Genomic DNA, 17684 nt, shown 5'->3' on the forward strand with positions numbered 1-17684 from the left:
TGAAAGGGAGGGATAGAAATTCCAAGAGAGGAAGAAGAGTCAGCACGTGCTCCTGGGCTGACTCACACCTCACACAGCACAGAAGGAGGCCATTCGGCCCACTGTGACTGCTTCACTTAAGAGTGGAAAACAGAGATGCAGATGTCCAAGGAAGGAGGGTGGGGAGAAAATACCGTGAAAAAAATAACAAAACAAGCAGTCTCACCTTCTCCATCCCTCATATATAGAAAATACAGTTACCTGTCTGCATCTTCCTCTGCTCCTGTGTTCATGCAACAACAACTTGTATTTATATAGCGCCTTTAACGTAGTGAAACGCCCCAAGGCGCTTCACAGGAGTATTATGAGATTTTTAAAAATTGACACAAGCCGTATAAGTAGAAATTAGCGCAGATGACCAAAAGTTTTGTCAGAGGTAGGTTTTAAGGAGCGTCTTAAAGGAGGAAAGAGGGGTAGAGAGGCGGAGAGGTTTAGGGAGGGAGTTCCAAAGCTTGGGGCCTAGGCAACAGAAGACACAGCCACCAATGGTTGAGCGATTGTAATCAGGGATGCTCAGGAAGGCAGAATTAGAGGAGCGCAGACATCTCGGGGGTTGTGGGGTTGGAGGAGATTACAGAGATAGGGAGGGGCGAGGCCATGGAGGGATTTGAAAATAAGGATGAATGTTGAAATCGAGACTTTGCTTAACCGGGAGCCAATGTAGGTCAGCGAGTACGGGGTGATAGCTGAGCGGGACTTGGTGCGAGTTAGGACACGGGCTGCTGAGTTTTGGATCAGCTCTAGTTTACGTAGGGTAGAATGTGGAAGACCAGCCAGGAATGCTTTGGAATACTCAAGTTTAGAAGTAACAAAGGCGTGGATGAGGGTTTCAGCAGCGGATGAGCTGAGGCAAGGGCGGTGACAGGCGATGTTACAGAGGTGGAAATAGGCGGTCTTAGTTTTGGGATGGACAACAATGCTGTCGGTAAATCAGAGCCTCACTAACTACTCACCAGTAACAACCAAGTACGTCCGAGCTATGCCTGTGCCCGAGTTACTGATCGCCACACAGTCGTAGAAACCTTCATCAGCTCCGGAAACACTCGGGATTTCCCACGTCGCATTCACCGTGTCCCTGAAAAGATAAATTCAACAGGAAGGTGGGTGAGAAACACAATCTCAAAGCAGATCCTCACTGCACTACTTGTAGCGCCATATCGAGAAGTCATGGAGGGTCGCACGAAAATGCCATTGCTTGAGACAGTGTGAAAAAAGGAGTCTGCTCCCTCAACTGGGTCAGCTGTGGCTCAGTGGGCAGCACACTCGCCTCGGCGTCAGAAGGTTGTGGGTTCAAGTCCCACTCCAGGGACCTGAGCACAAAAAAATCTAGGCTGACACTCCAGTGCAGTGCTGAGGGAGTGATGCACTGTCAGAGGTGCCGTCTTTTGGATGAGACATTAAACCGAGGCTCTGCTTGCTCTCTCAAGTGGGTGTAAAACATCCCATGGCACTATTTCAAAGAAGAGCAGGAGAGTTAGCCCTGGTGTCCTGTCCAATATTTATCCCTCAATCAACATCACATAATAACCTGATTATCTGGTCATTATCACATTGCTGTTTGTGGGAGCTTGCTGCGCACAAACTGGCTGCCGTGTTTCCTACATTACAAGTGAGTATACTGTAAAGCGCTTTGAGAGGACCGGTGGTTGTGAAAGGCGCTATATAAATGCAAGTCTTTCTTTTTCAACTGGTGTAATGTGGCAGTACTGGGTGTCTGCCACTAGAGGTCCTCAGTGAGCTATTGCAACTTTGGCACTGCTTCCATTCACACAAAACCGATATTGCTGCATTTCAGTTCCCTCCACAGCTCCATTAGGATTCACAGTTGCATTTTCTGCAACAAATCCCAAGAAAATGCAAACCCAGACATGGGATCTGTGGAGTTTTCCCACCCTATGTTTACATGGGCTTTAAAGAACCGGCTCACAAACAAATGCTGTTTCCACAGTTATCAGTCATAGTTCATTTTGTAAAGGAATAAGCAGGACTGCCAATACTAAAGATATTGAAGCTGGCTACGCACTGCGACAGCACCACTCAACCAGTCTGCTATCAGTCTTCTGCCAATGCAGCGCGAGAGCAAACACTGGGAGGTGCCCGATAGCCACACCATCTCGGCGCTCCTCCATTTCTGCCCTCTTGTGCATCCCTGATTTCCATCGCCCCACCATCGGCGTCTGTGCCTTCAGCTGCCTGGGCCCTGAGCTCTGGAATTCCCTCCCTAAATCTCTCTGCACCTCTTTACCTCTCTCTCCTCCATTAAGATGCTCCTTCAAATCTACCTCTTTGACCAAGCTTTTGGTCACCTGTCCGAATATCGCATGTGGCTCGGTGTCAAAATTTGGTCTGATACCGCACCTGTGAAGCACCTTGGGAACTACGTTAAAGGCACTATATAAATGCAGGTTGTGTTGTTGAGTAGTTAACAGTTTGGCTTCCACTTCCTCCCTGTGGGCAATGCCCGCATCTCCACACAGCAGCTCGCACCGACTCACGGACCAAACTGGAACCAGCAACGTGGCAGACTGCTGGGGAATATTTCAGGCCATGTTTTCCCACGTTGGGCCATTGAGACGAGGCATTTTAGTACAAACTTAACTGGACCAGTCACATAAATACGGTGGTATTCTGCGGCAAGTGTCTCACCTCCTGACTCCCCAAAGCCTTTCCACCATCTACAAGGCACAAGTCAGGAATATGATGGAACACTCTCCACTTGCCTGGATGAGTGCAGCTCCAACAACACTCAAGAAGCTCGTCACCATCCAGGTCAAAGCAGCCCGCTCGATCGGCACCCCATCCACCACCTTCAACATTCACCCCCTCCACCACCGGCGCCCCCTGGCTGCAGTGTGCACCATCTACAAGATGCACTGCAGCAACTCGCCAAGGCTTCTTCGGCAGCACCTCCCAAACCCGCGACCTCTACCACCTAGAAGGACAAGGGCAGCAGGCGCATGGGAACACCACCACCTCCATGTTCCCCTCCAAGTCACACACCACTCTGACTTGGAAATATATCGGCCGTTCCTTCATCGTCGCTGGGTCACAATCCTGGAACTCCCTCCCTAACAGCACTGTGGGAGCACCTTCACCACACGGACTGTAGCGGTTCAAGAAGGCGGCTCACCACCATCTTGTCGAGGGCAATTAGGGATGGGCAATAAATGCTGGCCTTTCCAGCGACGCCCTTATCCCAGAAACAAATAAAATAAACTCTTACAAAATTTCATCCATCTGTGGGGCTTGAATAAAACCACATGGGCCAAAGATGCCAATTACCTCTCCCTTTGGCTCAGTTGGGCAGTTCCCGGCCTGGTAATGCGGCGTTCCGAGCAGGAAGATCCCAGTTCTGTACTGTGTTAGCAAATCTCAGCCCAGGCAGTGGTAGAACTTCGACAGCACTCACAGGATAGGGAGAGTTAAAATCAGCCGGGGCTCCCACTCCTGACCACCATCCAATGGCCGCCGCTGGAAACGACACCTGGGGACGTGGAGCGTGGACAGAATCGGGTCGGGTGCTGCTGCGCGGTCCCCCATGGCCGAATAACCTCCCAACATTCACCGGTTAGACTCGCGCGTGAAAAACGGCCACTTGGCTGACGACCCAGAGGGTGGTCTGTGGCGATGGATCTGTAGCCCAGCGCGGGGCAGAAGACCCGGGGAGGTTAAATACTCGGTCACGATCGACTCCCGCAGTCGGCCGCGCCCCGTTCTTTCCACAACTACTCACGGAAACAGTCGGTCTGGCTGCAGTCTGGTCCCGTCCCGGACGATTCGCAGCGTGAACGGAATCAGACTCTCCACGGAGCACGGAATCGATGTAGACTGCATGTAGTAGCAGTGAGTTTGACTGGGCATGCTCACTACCGGAGGCCCTAAAGCAGGCACACAAACATTGTAACAGCAACGTTAAGCTTTTCAGAGTCTTGCTGCATCTTCCCACCGCGCGCCCCACCCCTCCACCTGGTCGAGCGTGAATATAACACGATCCGTCTTTCTCTCGTCATCTGGGAATCCCTGGTCAAAGGCCACCCTAAGCACTTTATCAAGGAGGCTTTGAGGGTGTCCTTGAAACATTTCCTCTGCCCAGTGTTGGCTCTGGTTGGGGTACAGTTCCAAGGTGCTGGGCCTCCCGGTGATGCCTCACTCCAGTGGCCACTCGTTACGGGTCGACTTGAACAACGGATGCACAGCCAGACCAACGAGTGCCAGCCATGGCTCAGTGGTCGCGCTCTCGCCTCGGAGTCACAAGGTCATGGGTTCAAGTCCCCGGGTTCAAGTCAACCGCTGAACCGTCCTGTCCTGCCCTCTCAGGTAAATGTAAATGATCCCATGGCACTATTTTGAAGAAAAGCAGGGGAGTTCTCCCCGGTGTCCCAGCCAATATTTATCCCTCAACCAACATCACTATAACAACAGATTATCTGGTTATTATCACATTGTTGTTTGTGGGAGCTTGCTGTGCACAAATGGCTCCTGCATTTCCTACAATACAACACTTCAAAAGTACTTCTGGTACTTTGAGATGCACTTTGAACATAAGAACATAAGAATTAGGAGCAGAAGTAGGCCATTCGGCCCTTCGAGCCTGCTCCGCCATTCAATAAGATCATGGCTGATCTTCTACCTCAACTCCACTTTCCTGCACTGTCCCAAATCCCTTGATGCCCTTAATATTCAAAAATCTATCTGTCTTGAATATACTCAAAGACTGAGTCCCCACAGCCCTCTGGAATAGAGAATTCCAAAGATTCACCACCCTCTGAGTGAAGAAGTTTCACCTCATCTCAGTCCTAAATGGCCAACCCCTTATTCTGAGACTGTGACCCCTGGTTCTAGACTCCCCAGCCCGGGGGAAACATCCTCCCTGCATCTACCCTGTCAAGCCCTGTAAGAAGGGACATCGTGAGGTCCTGAAAGGCGCTATATAAATGCAAGTCTTTCTTTTATTTCCCCCCGAAGCACAAGGTCATGATGAGTTCTCTCACCAGGCACCAGGTTGGTGTAGGAAACCCTGGACAGGCGTTGGAAACGATAGCCCTCCCAATCATAGCCCGTCACCTTCAGGAAGAAGTTCTCACTGGGCGGCATGAATTCGGGCACTTTCCACATGGTGTTAGCGCTGCGGCCGGAATGGGCCCTGATGGGCAGGCTCTTCAGAGATTCCCCCGAGGTGCCCAGGAGCTCCAAGCGGTCCAGCTGGCCTGGAGGGTGCAGCCCCGAGCAGTTCAACAGTATATGCGTCAGGATCCCTGCAAGGAAGGAGAACACAGGAATTTCTGGAGAGCAAGAGTCAGGAGGCTTTTAAAAAAAAAAAAAATCTGTAAAATATAAGAACTGACTAAGATGTAAATCCAGCCGGGTGTATCATAGCGATAAATTTGGAACACTTGCAACATCATAGAGAGATGTAACTTGCAATAAATACAAATTGAAGAAACTTTAATATACCGTAAGCAAGATTAGAGATCAGAAGAAAATGTTATCCCGTCATAGCTTTTGGTCACTGTAATGTATGCGCCTGTGAGTATACTCAAGGGTTTGTAGAGCTGTTTCCTATACGGGCTGCTCCTGCACACTCTCCACCTTGCCATCCTCGTCTGCCGTCCGGACACACCATAGCACACCACCTTGCCGTCCGGAGGAGGCGGGGGTCCACAATAGAGTGCACTCTACATGGGAGTCCTCCCCTTATTTATTGGGGACTTGGCCTGGAGGGTGCTGCACGGAGCAGTCCCATGCAATAAGTTTTTAAGTCGGTTCACGGGCTCCCAGGCCGCCTGCAATTTCTGCGGTCTGGAGGAGTCCATGTTCCATGTTTTTACGGAGTGTGCGAGGTTGCAGCCCCTGTTCCACTATTTAAAGGGGCTGCTCCTCAATTTCTGGTTGCACTTCAGTCCCACACTCCTGATCTTTGGGCAGCCTGTGCGGAGGGGAGCGGGTAGGTCCGAGGGCCTCCTCGTAGGACTGCTCCTGGGCACGGCCAAGGGTGCCATCAGCCGATCCAGGCAGCGGGCAGTCGAGGGGGTCGTTCAGCCTGACTGCCTGCCTCTCTTCCGCGGTTACATCCGCGCCAGGGTGTCCCTGGAGATGGAGCACGCAGTGTCCACCGGTACGCTCGTGGCCTTCCGCGAGAGGTGGGCGCCGGAGGGACTGGAGTGCATCATCACCCCCGGCAACCAAATTTTAATTTGATTTGATATGTTTAAAGTTTATTTGGTTTATTGGGCCGGGTTTTAGTGTCCCCTCCCTTTTATCCAGGGGGCACTTGTATAATTTGTGCTTTTAGTGCCCCCCCAAAAAAAACAAAAAAAACAAAGGGGGCACTTGTTTGAAAGTTTTTGGAGTGTCCCCCCCCCTTTAATCAAGGGGCACTTGATTTAACTGTTTAATTGCCTTCAACCAAAAAGAGTTGTAGAGCTGTTGCCTGTACAGGCTGCTCTTGCACACTCTCCATCCTCGTCTGCCGTCCGGACACACCATGGCGCACCATCTTGCCGTCCGGAGGAGGCTGGGGTCCCCAATGGAGTGCACTCACCCTTTAATCAGGGGGCACTTTGTTTATTGTCTTGCAACAAAATAGCTGTAGAGCTATTGCATTGTGAGTGGCTTAGCCAGTCACGTGATGTTCACAAGACTCATCAGTGCCCAGCCAGGTTCACCCTGCCCGTTGGGGCCTTGGGTTGGAGGGTTACTTGGAGCCAAGTCACAGTCTACCTCTCCCAGGTTCCAATAGTGAGCCAAATTGGCTGATCAACAGAGCCCTGGCACACTACAGGCCTGCACAGCTCAGGTTCCAAAACTTCAATCATTAGGCGCGTCGCCTTGATCCCAAAGAGACATCCCCCATCTCCCACCCAGGAAGGATAGTCACTAGTTGGTCAGAAAAGTGACAGGCATGGGTTTGAGCCCTTGCTCGAGGGACAACATTCCTGGTTAACTACCTTGAATTGGACGCTCGCTTGTTTTACTGAAGTCTGAGGTAGGCTTGGTGGAGAATCCAGCCCGGAAATCAATGCTGCTGACTCCTGTGATCCGTACGGAGTGGCGTCCAGTGCTGCGGAGCTTAAAGAGAATGACCCTCGGTCCGGCGAATATAACAGGCACAGGAGCAAGAGCAGAGATAGTATTAAACAATCAATCCAGACTTTATCTTCACAGAGAAGCCAAGGTCAGGGTCTAAGGCACATAGTGACACAACGTCAACAAAGCTGAAAGAATAGGAGTGGAAATGGCATAAATCTAGAAATGGCTGATGGGTGAGAACAAGAGTGTTGAGAGGCTGTAGATTGGAAGAACAGAAGAGTGGGGAAGGCAATGAGTCCCCATTTGTTCTGGGTTTTTATCCGGATTTTTGCCTCTCCCAGGACATCATATGGCTCCGGTTGGGGTGGAGTGTAGAATATTTTGGTGTAAGGGGTGTTGCAGTTGTGTGGGGCAGACTGGTTGGGCTGGGTGCTCTTTACCTTTCCGCCATTGTTCATTGTTCATAAATTTATATGTAACCTTCAGGGCTGCTGACCGAGGGCCGTGCGGCTCTTTGTCGGCCGGCGCGGACATGATGGGCCGAAATGGCCTCCTTCTGCGCTGTAGATTTCTATGTTTCTATGTTCTATGAAGGCCTCTGTAATGTATGCACCTGTGAGTATGCTCACAGGACAGAAGGGCTGTTGAGTTGGGCATGGCTTAGCCAGTCACGTGATGTTCACAAGGCTCAATAAAACCCCAGCCAGTTGGGTTCAGGGATCCATGATGAGGCAGGTGGTTGTGAGCCTGGTGGATGAACTGGTAATGTGTAGTGTGATTGTTAAACCTTTCGATAACAAACCAACGAATTCTTAAGAGCAATGTGTTGCAATGAATTCTTAAGCAAAGAACCCATGAAGCAAATATATGACAGCCTCAAAGAGAGTGAATTAGATGATGTGATGTGTCTTCATTTCTACACAGCGTGGACACAGTGTGAGGATCGGATGGTGTACTTGAAGCTTATTAGGAAGGAGAGAGGGAAGTTCAGAGTAACAGTCACCATGGTGATAACACAATACACACGTAGTCCTTACCTTGATTGTCCACATGCCAGGCCGTGGGCTCTTCACATTGACGACTCGAGCCGAGTTCGGAATATTCAACAGTTCAATTAAACCCAACCCTCTCCACATGACCCGGCCTGAAAGAAATACCAAGGGAGGAGTCATTGTCGAATCCGAATTAACTTTGGTTCCCAAACATGATGCTGGTGGATCAACATGATGCTGGCTGAGAACAGACATCTCCGTGATTCCAACTGGCCATTTGATGGCAAGAGGCATCAGTTATTGAGGCTAATAGAATGACACCAGGGAAATCAATAATAAAAGCACATTGAAAGACTAACGGCTGTATCACCATCGCAAAGTGCTGGTGTCACCAAATGTACCAAACGCTGGAGGTCACAAAATGCTGGAGAAGGTGATGTGAACACACCAAATGGAAAGTCAAATCAGCCAAAGTGAGGCTCTATGACACCAGTCACACACAGCGCAGTTAGTGAACAAACTGAAGCACGTCTTTAAACTCCCTGAAAAATGTAGTAATCTCAGAAGTGGACCCACTACTGTACCAGTGTGAATATTTGCATTTCCCACATTGGCAGTGCTTAGAGGTTGTGAGTGAGATTGGTCCTTTGGTCCTGACTTGAAGGTAGCTTTGTCCTGTGGGTTCTTGCCCACTTGGGCCTGGAGAGAGAATGGCCAGCCTCTCTATACATAAGATCCTTACCAACAGTCAGAGGATACTTTCATCCCTTCAGTCTGGGTTTGGTTCAAATCCAGATCCCAGGGATCCAGAGTCAGTGTCTCACCAACTACATCCCCCTATTGCCCCCCAGCTCGTTCATTGCATCAATAATCTCCCTGGAAATCCATGCTAATCTAACATTCATCCTCTTTAGGGCTTACCGGAGGGATCCCGGATTTCCATGGCTGGGGTGGGTCCACTGAGGGAGATGGTGACCTCCTTGAGGTTTGGGTCAAAGGGCACCAGCCAGAGATGCTCCTCCCTGTCCTGGTGGTTAGTGGACAGCAGCTGGACTTTCGAGGCCTGGATCGTTTTTTCAACCCATTTCAGCACCTAGATCAAAACAAAATCAGCGTCATAACTTCACTGCTTTCTTCACTCAATGACTTCCCAACACTCTCCCAATTTTCCTCCACGTCTCCTGAAGGCATTGAACTATGCTGGAATAATGTTCAATAGGTGCCTCTTTATCACTTGTCTTGCCTCATTTATGAGCTGATACGGAGTGTCACCAGGCTATTCAACTGTGGGCAGCATCACAGCTAAACTTGAACCATTCCTCATCCAGTGTCCAACCTTCAATTAGGGTTGACTGAGTTCTTCATTTTATGCGTGATTTATCTTGCCACAAATGATCTGCAGAGGGAGACAATCTACACCCTAAAAGAAAGACTTTCATTTGTATAGCTCCTTTCAAGGCCACCAGACATCTCAAAGTACCAGTACTTTTGGAGTGTAGTCGCTGTTGTAATGTAGGAAATGCAGCAGCCAATTTGTGCACAGCAAGCTCCCACAAACAGCAACGTGATAACGACCAGATAATCTGTTTTTGTGATGTTGATTGAGGGATAAATAATGGCTAGGACACCAGGGATAACTCCCGTGCTCTTTGAAATAGTGACCGTGTCATGTTCACTTGAGAGAGCAGTCAGGGCCTCGATTTAACGTCTCATCCGAAAGACGGCACCTCCACAGTGCAGCACTCCCTCAGCACTGCACTGGGAGTGTCAGCCTGGATTTTTGTGCCCAAGTCTCTGGAGTGGGACTTGAACCCACAACCTTCTGACACAGAGGCGAGGATGCTACCCACCGAGCCACAGCTGACAATATAACAGCAACGCTGCTCAGAAGAGAAAAACAGTGCAGTGACTGTCGATAAATTGCTCAAGGCTCATGCTCTGAGTGAACTCGTGTTAGCAGAGCATCGAGAGTCACCACAGAGGCCCACCCTTACTGCACTCGTGAAAATGTTTCCATGTTCCCACACCAATCATCTTTGTGGACTGAGTGAAATGACCAATTTAGCACTAAATTAGGGGCACAGAACAGTGCAGCATGGCTGCGCACCATGTTGTCATAGATACGGAGTTATCTATATCTCCAACCACCAGGGGAGCGTCCAGAATCCACAACATTCTTCACAGGAGATGGGGACGGGGGTCATTGGGGGAAATTGGAAAGGAACACCCTTGGTGCAGTTCCGCTCATTCCATTCAGCCAGTGTCAGAGCATTTTGACAAAGATGTACCACAGACTGTACGAAATAGCGTAAGAAGCATAGGAGTAGGGACAGCCCAAGCTTTCTTTAGCAATCCCATCCCCATTACCCACCTAAACTCACCCCTCAATCCCACTTTTATCCAGAAGGCCATCTGACTGCCTCTTGAACCCATTTCCCCTCGACTCGTACAGGGGTGTGAAGAACACAGGAACAGGAGTCGGCCAGTTAGCCCCTCAAGCTTCAGTTCCGCAATTCAATTGCACAGGATTACATCGGATATACGGCACAGAAACAGGCCGTTCGGCCCAACCAGTCCATGCCGGCGTTTACACTCCACTCGAGCCTCCTCCTGTCTTTCCTCATCTAAATCTATCAGCATAACCCTCTATTATTCCCTTCTCCTCATGTGCTTGTCCAGCCTCCCCTTAAATGCATCCATACTATTTTCCATAAATACTCCCTGTGGCAGTGAATTCCACATTCTCACCACCTAATGGGTAAAGAAGTTTCTTCTGAATTCCCCATTGGATTTCTTGGTGACTATCTTATATTTGATGGCCTTTAGTTTTGCTTTTCCCACACAAGTGGAAATATTCTCTCTGTATCCACTCTATCAAAACCTTTCATAATTTTAAAGACCTTTATTAGGTCACCCCTCAGCCTTCTTTTTTCAAGCAGCCTGTTCATCCGTCCCTGATAGCTATTTCTGGTATCATCCTTCTCTGCACCCTCTCCAGTGCCTCTGTATCCTTTTTATAATATGGCGGCCACAATAATCTGTGACCTACCTCCATATACCTGCCTTTGCCCGATATCCCTTAATACCTTTGGTTAACAAAAATCTATCAATCTCAGATTTAAGATTTAAAATTTACAAAGAGTGGGGGAAAGAAAATAACCTCAAAAATGTGAAAAATAAAATGTAATTAAAGCCCTCACCTCAATTTCACATTCCAGATTTATTTATTTTTTACAAGTTGGAAAATGAGCAAATCAACCCATGTATGTTATGGAAAGGGTGAGATCATCCAACGGACCCAATGCCAGCTGAAACAATGGCTGTTCAGCTTTCACCCAATAAACGAAAGCCTAATGAGATGGCCTGGCTCTTTGCGAGACCAACAGGGGGGTTTTGGACATGGTCTCATTCTTAAAGAATGGTGTAAAAGCCACAAGAGGTTTGCCTGATGGGCTGATTGCTGGGCAACAGGCCCTGGGCACACCGAGCTGTGGCACAAGTGGTGTAGCACCAGTTGAGAGACATGCCCTCGCCATCAGGCCAGTCCTACAACAACGTATTTCTGTAAACCAGCCCGCCGATCATCATCTTAACTGGGACAGCAGACTCACCAAATATACTTCTTTGATATTTGCATTTTTCTAACGCAGAACCAGGCCATTCGGCCCAATTGGTCCATGCCGGCGTTTACGCTCCACACAAGCCTCCTTTCACCTTACTTCATCGCACCCAATCAGCAAATCCTTCTATTCCTTTCTCCTTCTATCCTGAAGGAAATAAACAATTGCAGGGCTACAGGGGAAAAGGACAGGGAAGTGGGACTAGCTGCTGTGCTCTTGCAGAGAGCCAGCACGGGCTCGATGGGCCAAATGGCCTCCATCTGTGATGTAACCATTCTACGATTCTATCATCATCTGCTTGACTAGATTTCCCTTAAATGTATCGCTGCTATTCGACTCAGCCACTCCCTGTGGCAGCGAGTTCCACATTCTCACCACTCTCTGGGTAAAGAGGTTTCTCCTGAATTCCTGACTGGATTTATTAGTAACTATCCTACATTGGTCACCCCTAGTTTTAGACTCGCTCATAAGTGGAAACATTTTCTCTGTGCTTTGTTTGTATCCTTTATGGCCTTGTAAACCTGTGATGCCTCTTTTAGTGATATGTCAATCTGTACTCCGAGATCCCTTTGTTCTTCGGAGTCTATTCCATTTAGAATTTTATTTCCCAAGGAATACGTGGCCTACTTATTCCTCCAACCAAAATGTACCACCTCAAACTTATCCACGTTGAAATTAATTTATCGTTCTTAAAGGATGGTTCATTATTCACTTCTTTTTTTGCCAACCTCTCCTCAAGGCTGTTGACTCCATCCTTGTGCAGTTTTGCATGGCCACTGGGTACTCTCCAGTACCTCGCTAAATAGTCATTCTTCACAAGTTTGATCGGCACCCCATCCACCACCTTTAACATTCACTCCCTCCACCACCAGCGCCCCCTGGCTGCAGTGTGTACCATCTACAAGATGCACTGCAGCAACTCGCCAAGGCTTCTTCGGCAGCACCTCCCAAACCCATGACCTCTACCACCTGGAAGGACAAGGGCAGCAGGCGCATGGGAACACCATCATCTCCACCTCTTTCTAGCCCGTGATCACTGGGACCGACCCATACCGCCCTCCTGGCTGAGATCACTCAGCTCAGCTAGATCCAGGGAGCTTTTCATCTTCCAGCTCAGCTATTCACTGGATAAAATCTGTAAACTCACTTCCTTTCTTTAATATCTGCCTGGCCTCAGACCGTGTAGACATAGAAACATAGAAACATAGAAAATAGGTGCAGGAGTAGGCCATTCGGCCCTTCGAGCCTGCACCACCATTCAATAAGATCATGGCTGATCATTCACCTCAGTACCCCTTTCCTGCTTTCTCTCCATACCCCTTGATCCCTTTAGCCGTAAGGGCCATATCTAACTCCCTCTTGAATATATCTAATGAACTGGCATCAACAACTCTCTGCGGTAGGGAATTCCACAGGTTAACAATTCTCTGAGTGAAGAAGTTTCTCCTCATCTCAGTCCTAAATGGCTTACCCCTTATCCTTAGACTATGTCCCCTGGTTCTGGACTTCCCCAACATCGGAAACATTCTTCCTGCATCTAGCCTGTCCAGTCGTCAGAATGTTATATGTTTCTATGAGATTCCCTTTCATCCTTCTAAACTCCAATGAATACAGGCCCAGTCGATCCAGTCTCTCCTCATATGTCAATCCTGCCATCCTGGGAATCAGTCTGGTGAACCTTCGCTGCACTCCCTCAAAAGCAAGAATGTCCTTCCTCAGATTAGGAGACCAAAACTGAACACAATATTCCAGGTGAGGCCTCACTAAGGCCCTGTACAACTGCAGTAAGACCTCCCTGCTCCTATACTCAAATGCCCGAGCTATGAAGGCCAACATACCATTTGCCTTCTTCACCGCCTGCTGTATCTGCATGCCAACTTTCAATGACTGATGAACCATGACGCACAGGTCTCGTTGCACCTCCCCTTTTCCTAATCCGCCACCATTCAGATAATATTCTGTAACTAAGAGAGCACTGCTGCCAATACCCCACGTAAGCAATCACCAGCGGATCCAGTTGCAGGAATACAGCGAGAACCAGTGGATATTAATGGGGAACACAGATCAATCGATTTCTTCTGTAACTGAAAGTGCTGCATGAAATTAACTGCTGCTGTCCGGGAGAGATAGGAACTTGCAGGGAGACATCAGAATGGAGAGTTTAGCTCCCCACCCCATGTGCAATCATTAAATGCAACCATCTGGTGCAGTACTGAGCCATCAAGACCTGACAGCACAGAAGGAGGCCATTCGGCCCATCGGGCAATTCGTTGAAAGAGCTATCCAATTAGTCGCACTTCCCATAGCCCTACAAATGTTTGCCCCTGAAGTATTTATCCAATTAGGGGGATACAGTAGAATAGTGGTTATGTTACTGGACTAGTAATCCAGAGACATTGAGTTCAAATCCCACCACGGCAGCTGGGGAATTTAAATTCAATTAATTAAATCTGGAAGGAAAAGCTAGTATCAGTAATGGTGACCATGAAACTACCGGATTGTCGTAGAAACCCATCTGGTTCACTGATGCCCTTTAGGGAAGGAAATCTGCTGCCCTTACCCGGTCTGGCCGATATGTGACTCCAGACCCACAGCAATGTGATTTACTCTTAACTGCCCCTCTGCGGTTCAAGGCGGCGGCTCATCACCACCGAGGGCAATTAGGGATGGGCAATAAATGCCGGCCTTACCAGCGATGCCCACATCCCAAGAATGAAAGAAAGAAAAATTCCCTTTTGCTAGTTATTACTGAATCTGCTTCCACCGCCCTTTCAGGCAGTGCATTACGGTTCATAACTTGTTGTGTAAAATTCTCCTCATCTCGCCTCTGGTTTTGTTGGAAATCCCTGGTCTGTGCTAATTCGCCAGATCTCAGCCACAGGTACAATGGGGACAGGGGGTGTTAAAGAAAGAGAAAGTCAGACCTCCCACGACTCCGGCTGAAAAGTGTGCGTGTAGACACATCAGGATGACAGGACCAGGCTGCTCTGTGACAGCTCCAGAGGAGAATAGCCCCTCAACACTCGAGTCTCAAAAGGGAGTTGGAAAAGTACGGGAAGGGAAAGAATTTGCAGGGGGCGGGGAGAGAGTGTGACTGGCTGGAGTGCTCTTGCAGAGAGAGCCGGCATTGGATTCGATGGGCCGAATGGCCTCCTTCTGTGCTGACACTATTCAATGATTCACTGATGAAGAATGAGGTGCCAGTGCCTGTGGAACTGCACCGGGATATTGGGATCAGGCAGGAAAGCGCAGTTGAGGTCGAAGGTCAGCCGTGATCTTATTGAATGGCGGGGCTGGCTCGAGGGGCCGAATGGCCTACTCCCGCTCCCAATATGTTCTTGGGTACCTCACGTCAGAGGCGGTGCGTTCAGGACAGCACGGAAGGAAAAAGAAAGAAAATGGCAGCACTGGAGAAGAAAACCAGACGGGCCTGAGCTCCTGCCCGCAATAGTTAGATCCCAGCTGGTCTCACTGCCTGGAGAGGACTGTGTAAACTGTACAAAGCATTCTGCAAATTCCGCTTGCTGCTGGGGAACCGCTTCTAATGACAGGCAGATTTGACACAGTCATGCTCTGGGCCAGTTTCCTGCACCATTCTCTATGCTCCACTACTCTGCTCCAAACACAGGGTCCCCAGGGAAATCACATTAAAACACCAGGCTCATTGAAGTAATAATCGCCGCAGTGAGCGAAATACATGAGTCAATAAAAGCTTCACTGCAAGGGGGAGAATGTCAAGCCCATTAGATGCCAACGCCAGAGGATTTTACGCCAATAATCTCCGTGTTGCAACTAATTCAAGCAGCATCAGACTGGAATTTAACAGCAGGAAGCGTGCAATATACGTCGCATAAATCACCGGCCATGCAATAATATAGTCTACAATCATTATGCAGAACCATAGAAATTTACAGCAGGGAAGGAGGCCATTTCAGCCCATCGTGTCCGTGCCGGCCGACAAAGAGCTATCCAGCCTAATCCCACTTTCCAGCTCTCGGTCTGCAGCCCTGTAGGTTACGGCACTTCAAGTGCACATCCAAGTACTTTTTAACTGCAATGAAGGTTTCTGCCTCTACCACCCTTTCAGGCAGTGAGTTCCAGACCCCCACCACCCTCTGGGTGAAGACATTTCTCCTCAAATCCCCTCTAAACCTTCTACCCATTACTTTAAATCTATAGGTTAGAAGGTAGTGAGGGACTGAGTAACCTGGGCTCTGGGTTGAAATCCAGCCCAAGTCGCTGCGATGAGCGTCTCCTCCAGTGTTCCCACAAAGCCGCGCGGCTGCCCACGCAGACCACTCACGGGCTTCTCGATGTAAGTAACCGTGCATGCGCGAAAAATGGAATGGGCCGCACAGCCAGTTACAGGGCCCACGCACCAACTAACCAAAAGTCACAAAGCACCATTGGTCTCCTCTCTCTGCTGACTGGTGTACGGTTCTACGGGAAATACTTCTACAGGTGATGTGGATGTACAGCAGCAACTACAATTTTATATTTAGATCATTGAGCCAGATAATTGTCTCAAGAGTAGCCGACTGTATCACTGTGATGCCTCCTCCGCGCTTGTGAATGGGGCATTTAGTCATCCAATGTTCCGTGGTCTGCTCTGGGTGACCACAGTCGCACACTGGAAAACTTTTCATTCTCCATTTGTGCATCTGGTATCCACAGTTCAGAGGAGGTTCACGAGGCTGATTCCTGAAGTGAAGGGGTTGTCTTATGAAGAAAGGTTGAACCTACTATACTCATTGGTGTTTCAAAGAATGAGAGATGATCTTATTGAAACATGTAAGATTCTGAGGAGGTTTGACAGGGTAGATGCAGAGAGGATGTTCCCCCTCGTGGGGTAATCTAAAACTAGGGGGCATATACAGAATAAGGGGTCGCCCATTGAAGAGGGAGATGAGGAGGAATTTTTTCTCTCAGAGGGTCGTGAATCTGTAGAATTCTCTTCCCCAGAGAGCTGTGGAGGTTGGGTCACTGAATATATTCAAGGCGGAGATAGACAGATTTTTGAACGATAAGGGAATCGAGTGTTATGGGAAGCGGGCAGGGAAGTGGAATTGTGGCCAAGATCAGATCAGCCATGATCTTATTGAATGGCGGAGCAGGCTCGAGGGGCCGAATGAGCTACTCTTGCTGCTAATTCTTATGTTCTTATGTTATGTGCCACGGGTTGTGCAGCTGGGGTTCAGGGTTTCCCATAAGCTTCGGGGAAGATCGAAGCCAGGGATCCTCCACATGTGGTCTTCCACGACGTGTCACTTTGTGACTTCTTGCGAAGTCCATTTGGCTTTCCAAGCGGCAACAGGGTTGAAGTCGCTCTGTCGAAGGTTAAGCGCCTGGCTCCAGAAGGAATTGCGAAGTGGCTTTGGGCAAATCATCCGATTCCTGTGTTGGGACGGCACTAATTTTGCATCAGTTGCCAATCTCATTCCTGACGGCTGGTTGGTTGAGGAAATTGAAAACAAGTGCCCGATTGAAGCAGCAGGGGGTCCAAGGAGCGGCTCCGAGTACATTGCATAGCAATGAGAAACTCCAAACCCGGGTCGCTCTGGGGCATGTGATGAGTATTGCAGCTCTCCCCATTCACGCCAGTTCTGGAGTTTTGATCTCCTTGCACAATAAGCACTCCACTTCCTAAACACGCTTAAATATACCAGCCCTGGCCTTTTAGTTGCTTTGTGACTAGATCTCACTAGCACGGAGGCGTTGTAATACGCAGGGTGCCAAGAGGTGACGGGAAGCATCTGACCTTTGTAATTCCCCACACGCTGCGGTTCAGGGAAGACTGTGGGCTTGAGTTTCCCGAATCTGTTTTTTTCTGGCGCCCTCACCCGAGGTCCACCACTTCTGTCCGCCTCCAAGCGCACCGAAAAAAGACGTTGGTATTCTGGCCACTCCCCAGCCTCTCTTCGGTCATGGCGCATCATGGCCCAATGGATTGGGGGCGGAGCCAGGTCCCGGTGCTGAAAACAGTGCCGGGACCTCTACACATGCG

The 17684-nt window shown here is 49.2% G+C and overlaps 1 protein-coding gene across 1 annotated transcript in view; it reads right to left on the minus strand.

The window, feature by feature from the left end:
* The window catches only part of LOC139233090 (hemicentin-1-like), a 530358-nt gene that overhangs the window by 438306 nt on the left and 74368 nt on the right, over positions 1 to 17684 (minus strand). Inside the window, exons 5-10 of the mRNA XM_070863608.1 lie at positions 8982 to 9153; positions 8106 to 8212; positions 6987 to 7107; positions 5031 to 5294; positions 3773 to 3917; positions 993 to 1114 (exon numbers count right to left, since the gene is read on the minus strand). Coding sequence (XP_070719709.1) covers positions 993 to 1114; positions 3773 to 3917; positions 5031 to 5294; positions 6987 to 7107; positions 8106 to 8212; positions 8982 to 9153 — 931 coding nt within the window. The remainder of the gene's footprint in view (positions 1 to 992; positions 1115 to 3772; positions 3918 to 5030; positions 5295 to 6986; positions 7108 to 8105; positions 8213 to 8981; positions 9154 to 17684) is intronic.

Source organism: Pristiophorus japonicus, chromosome 20 (assembly GCF_044704955.1).
Source record: "Pristiophorus japonicus isolate sPriJap1 chromosome 20, sPriJap1.hap1, whole genome shotgun sequence".
In the NCBI taxonomy this organism is placed as follows: Eukaryota; Metazoa; Chordata; class Chondrichthyes; family Pristiophoridae; genus Pristiophorus; species Pristiophorus japonicus.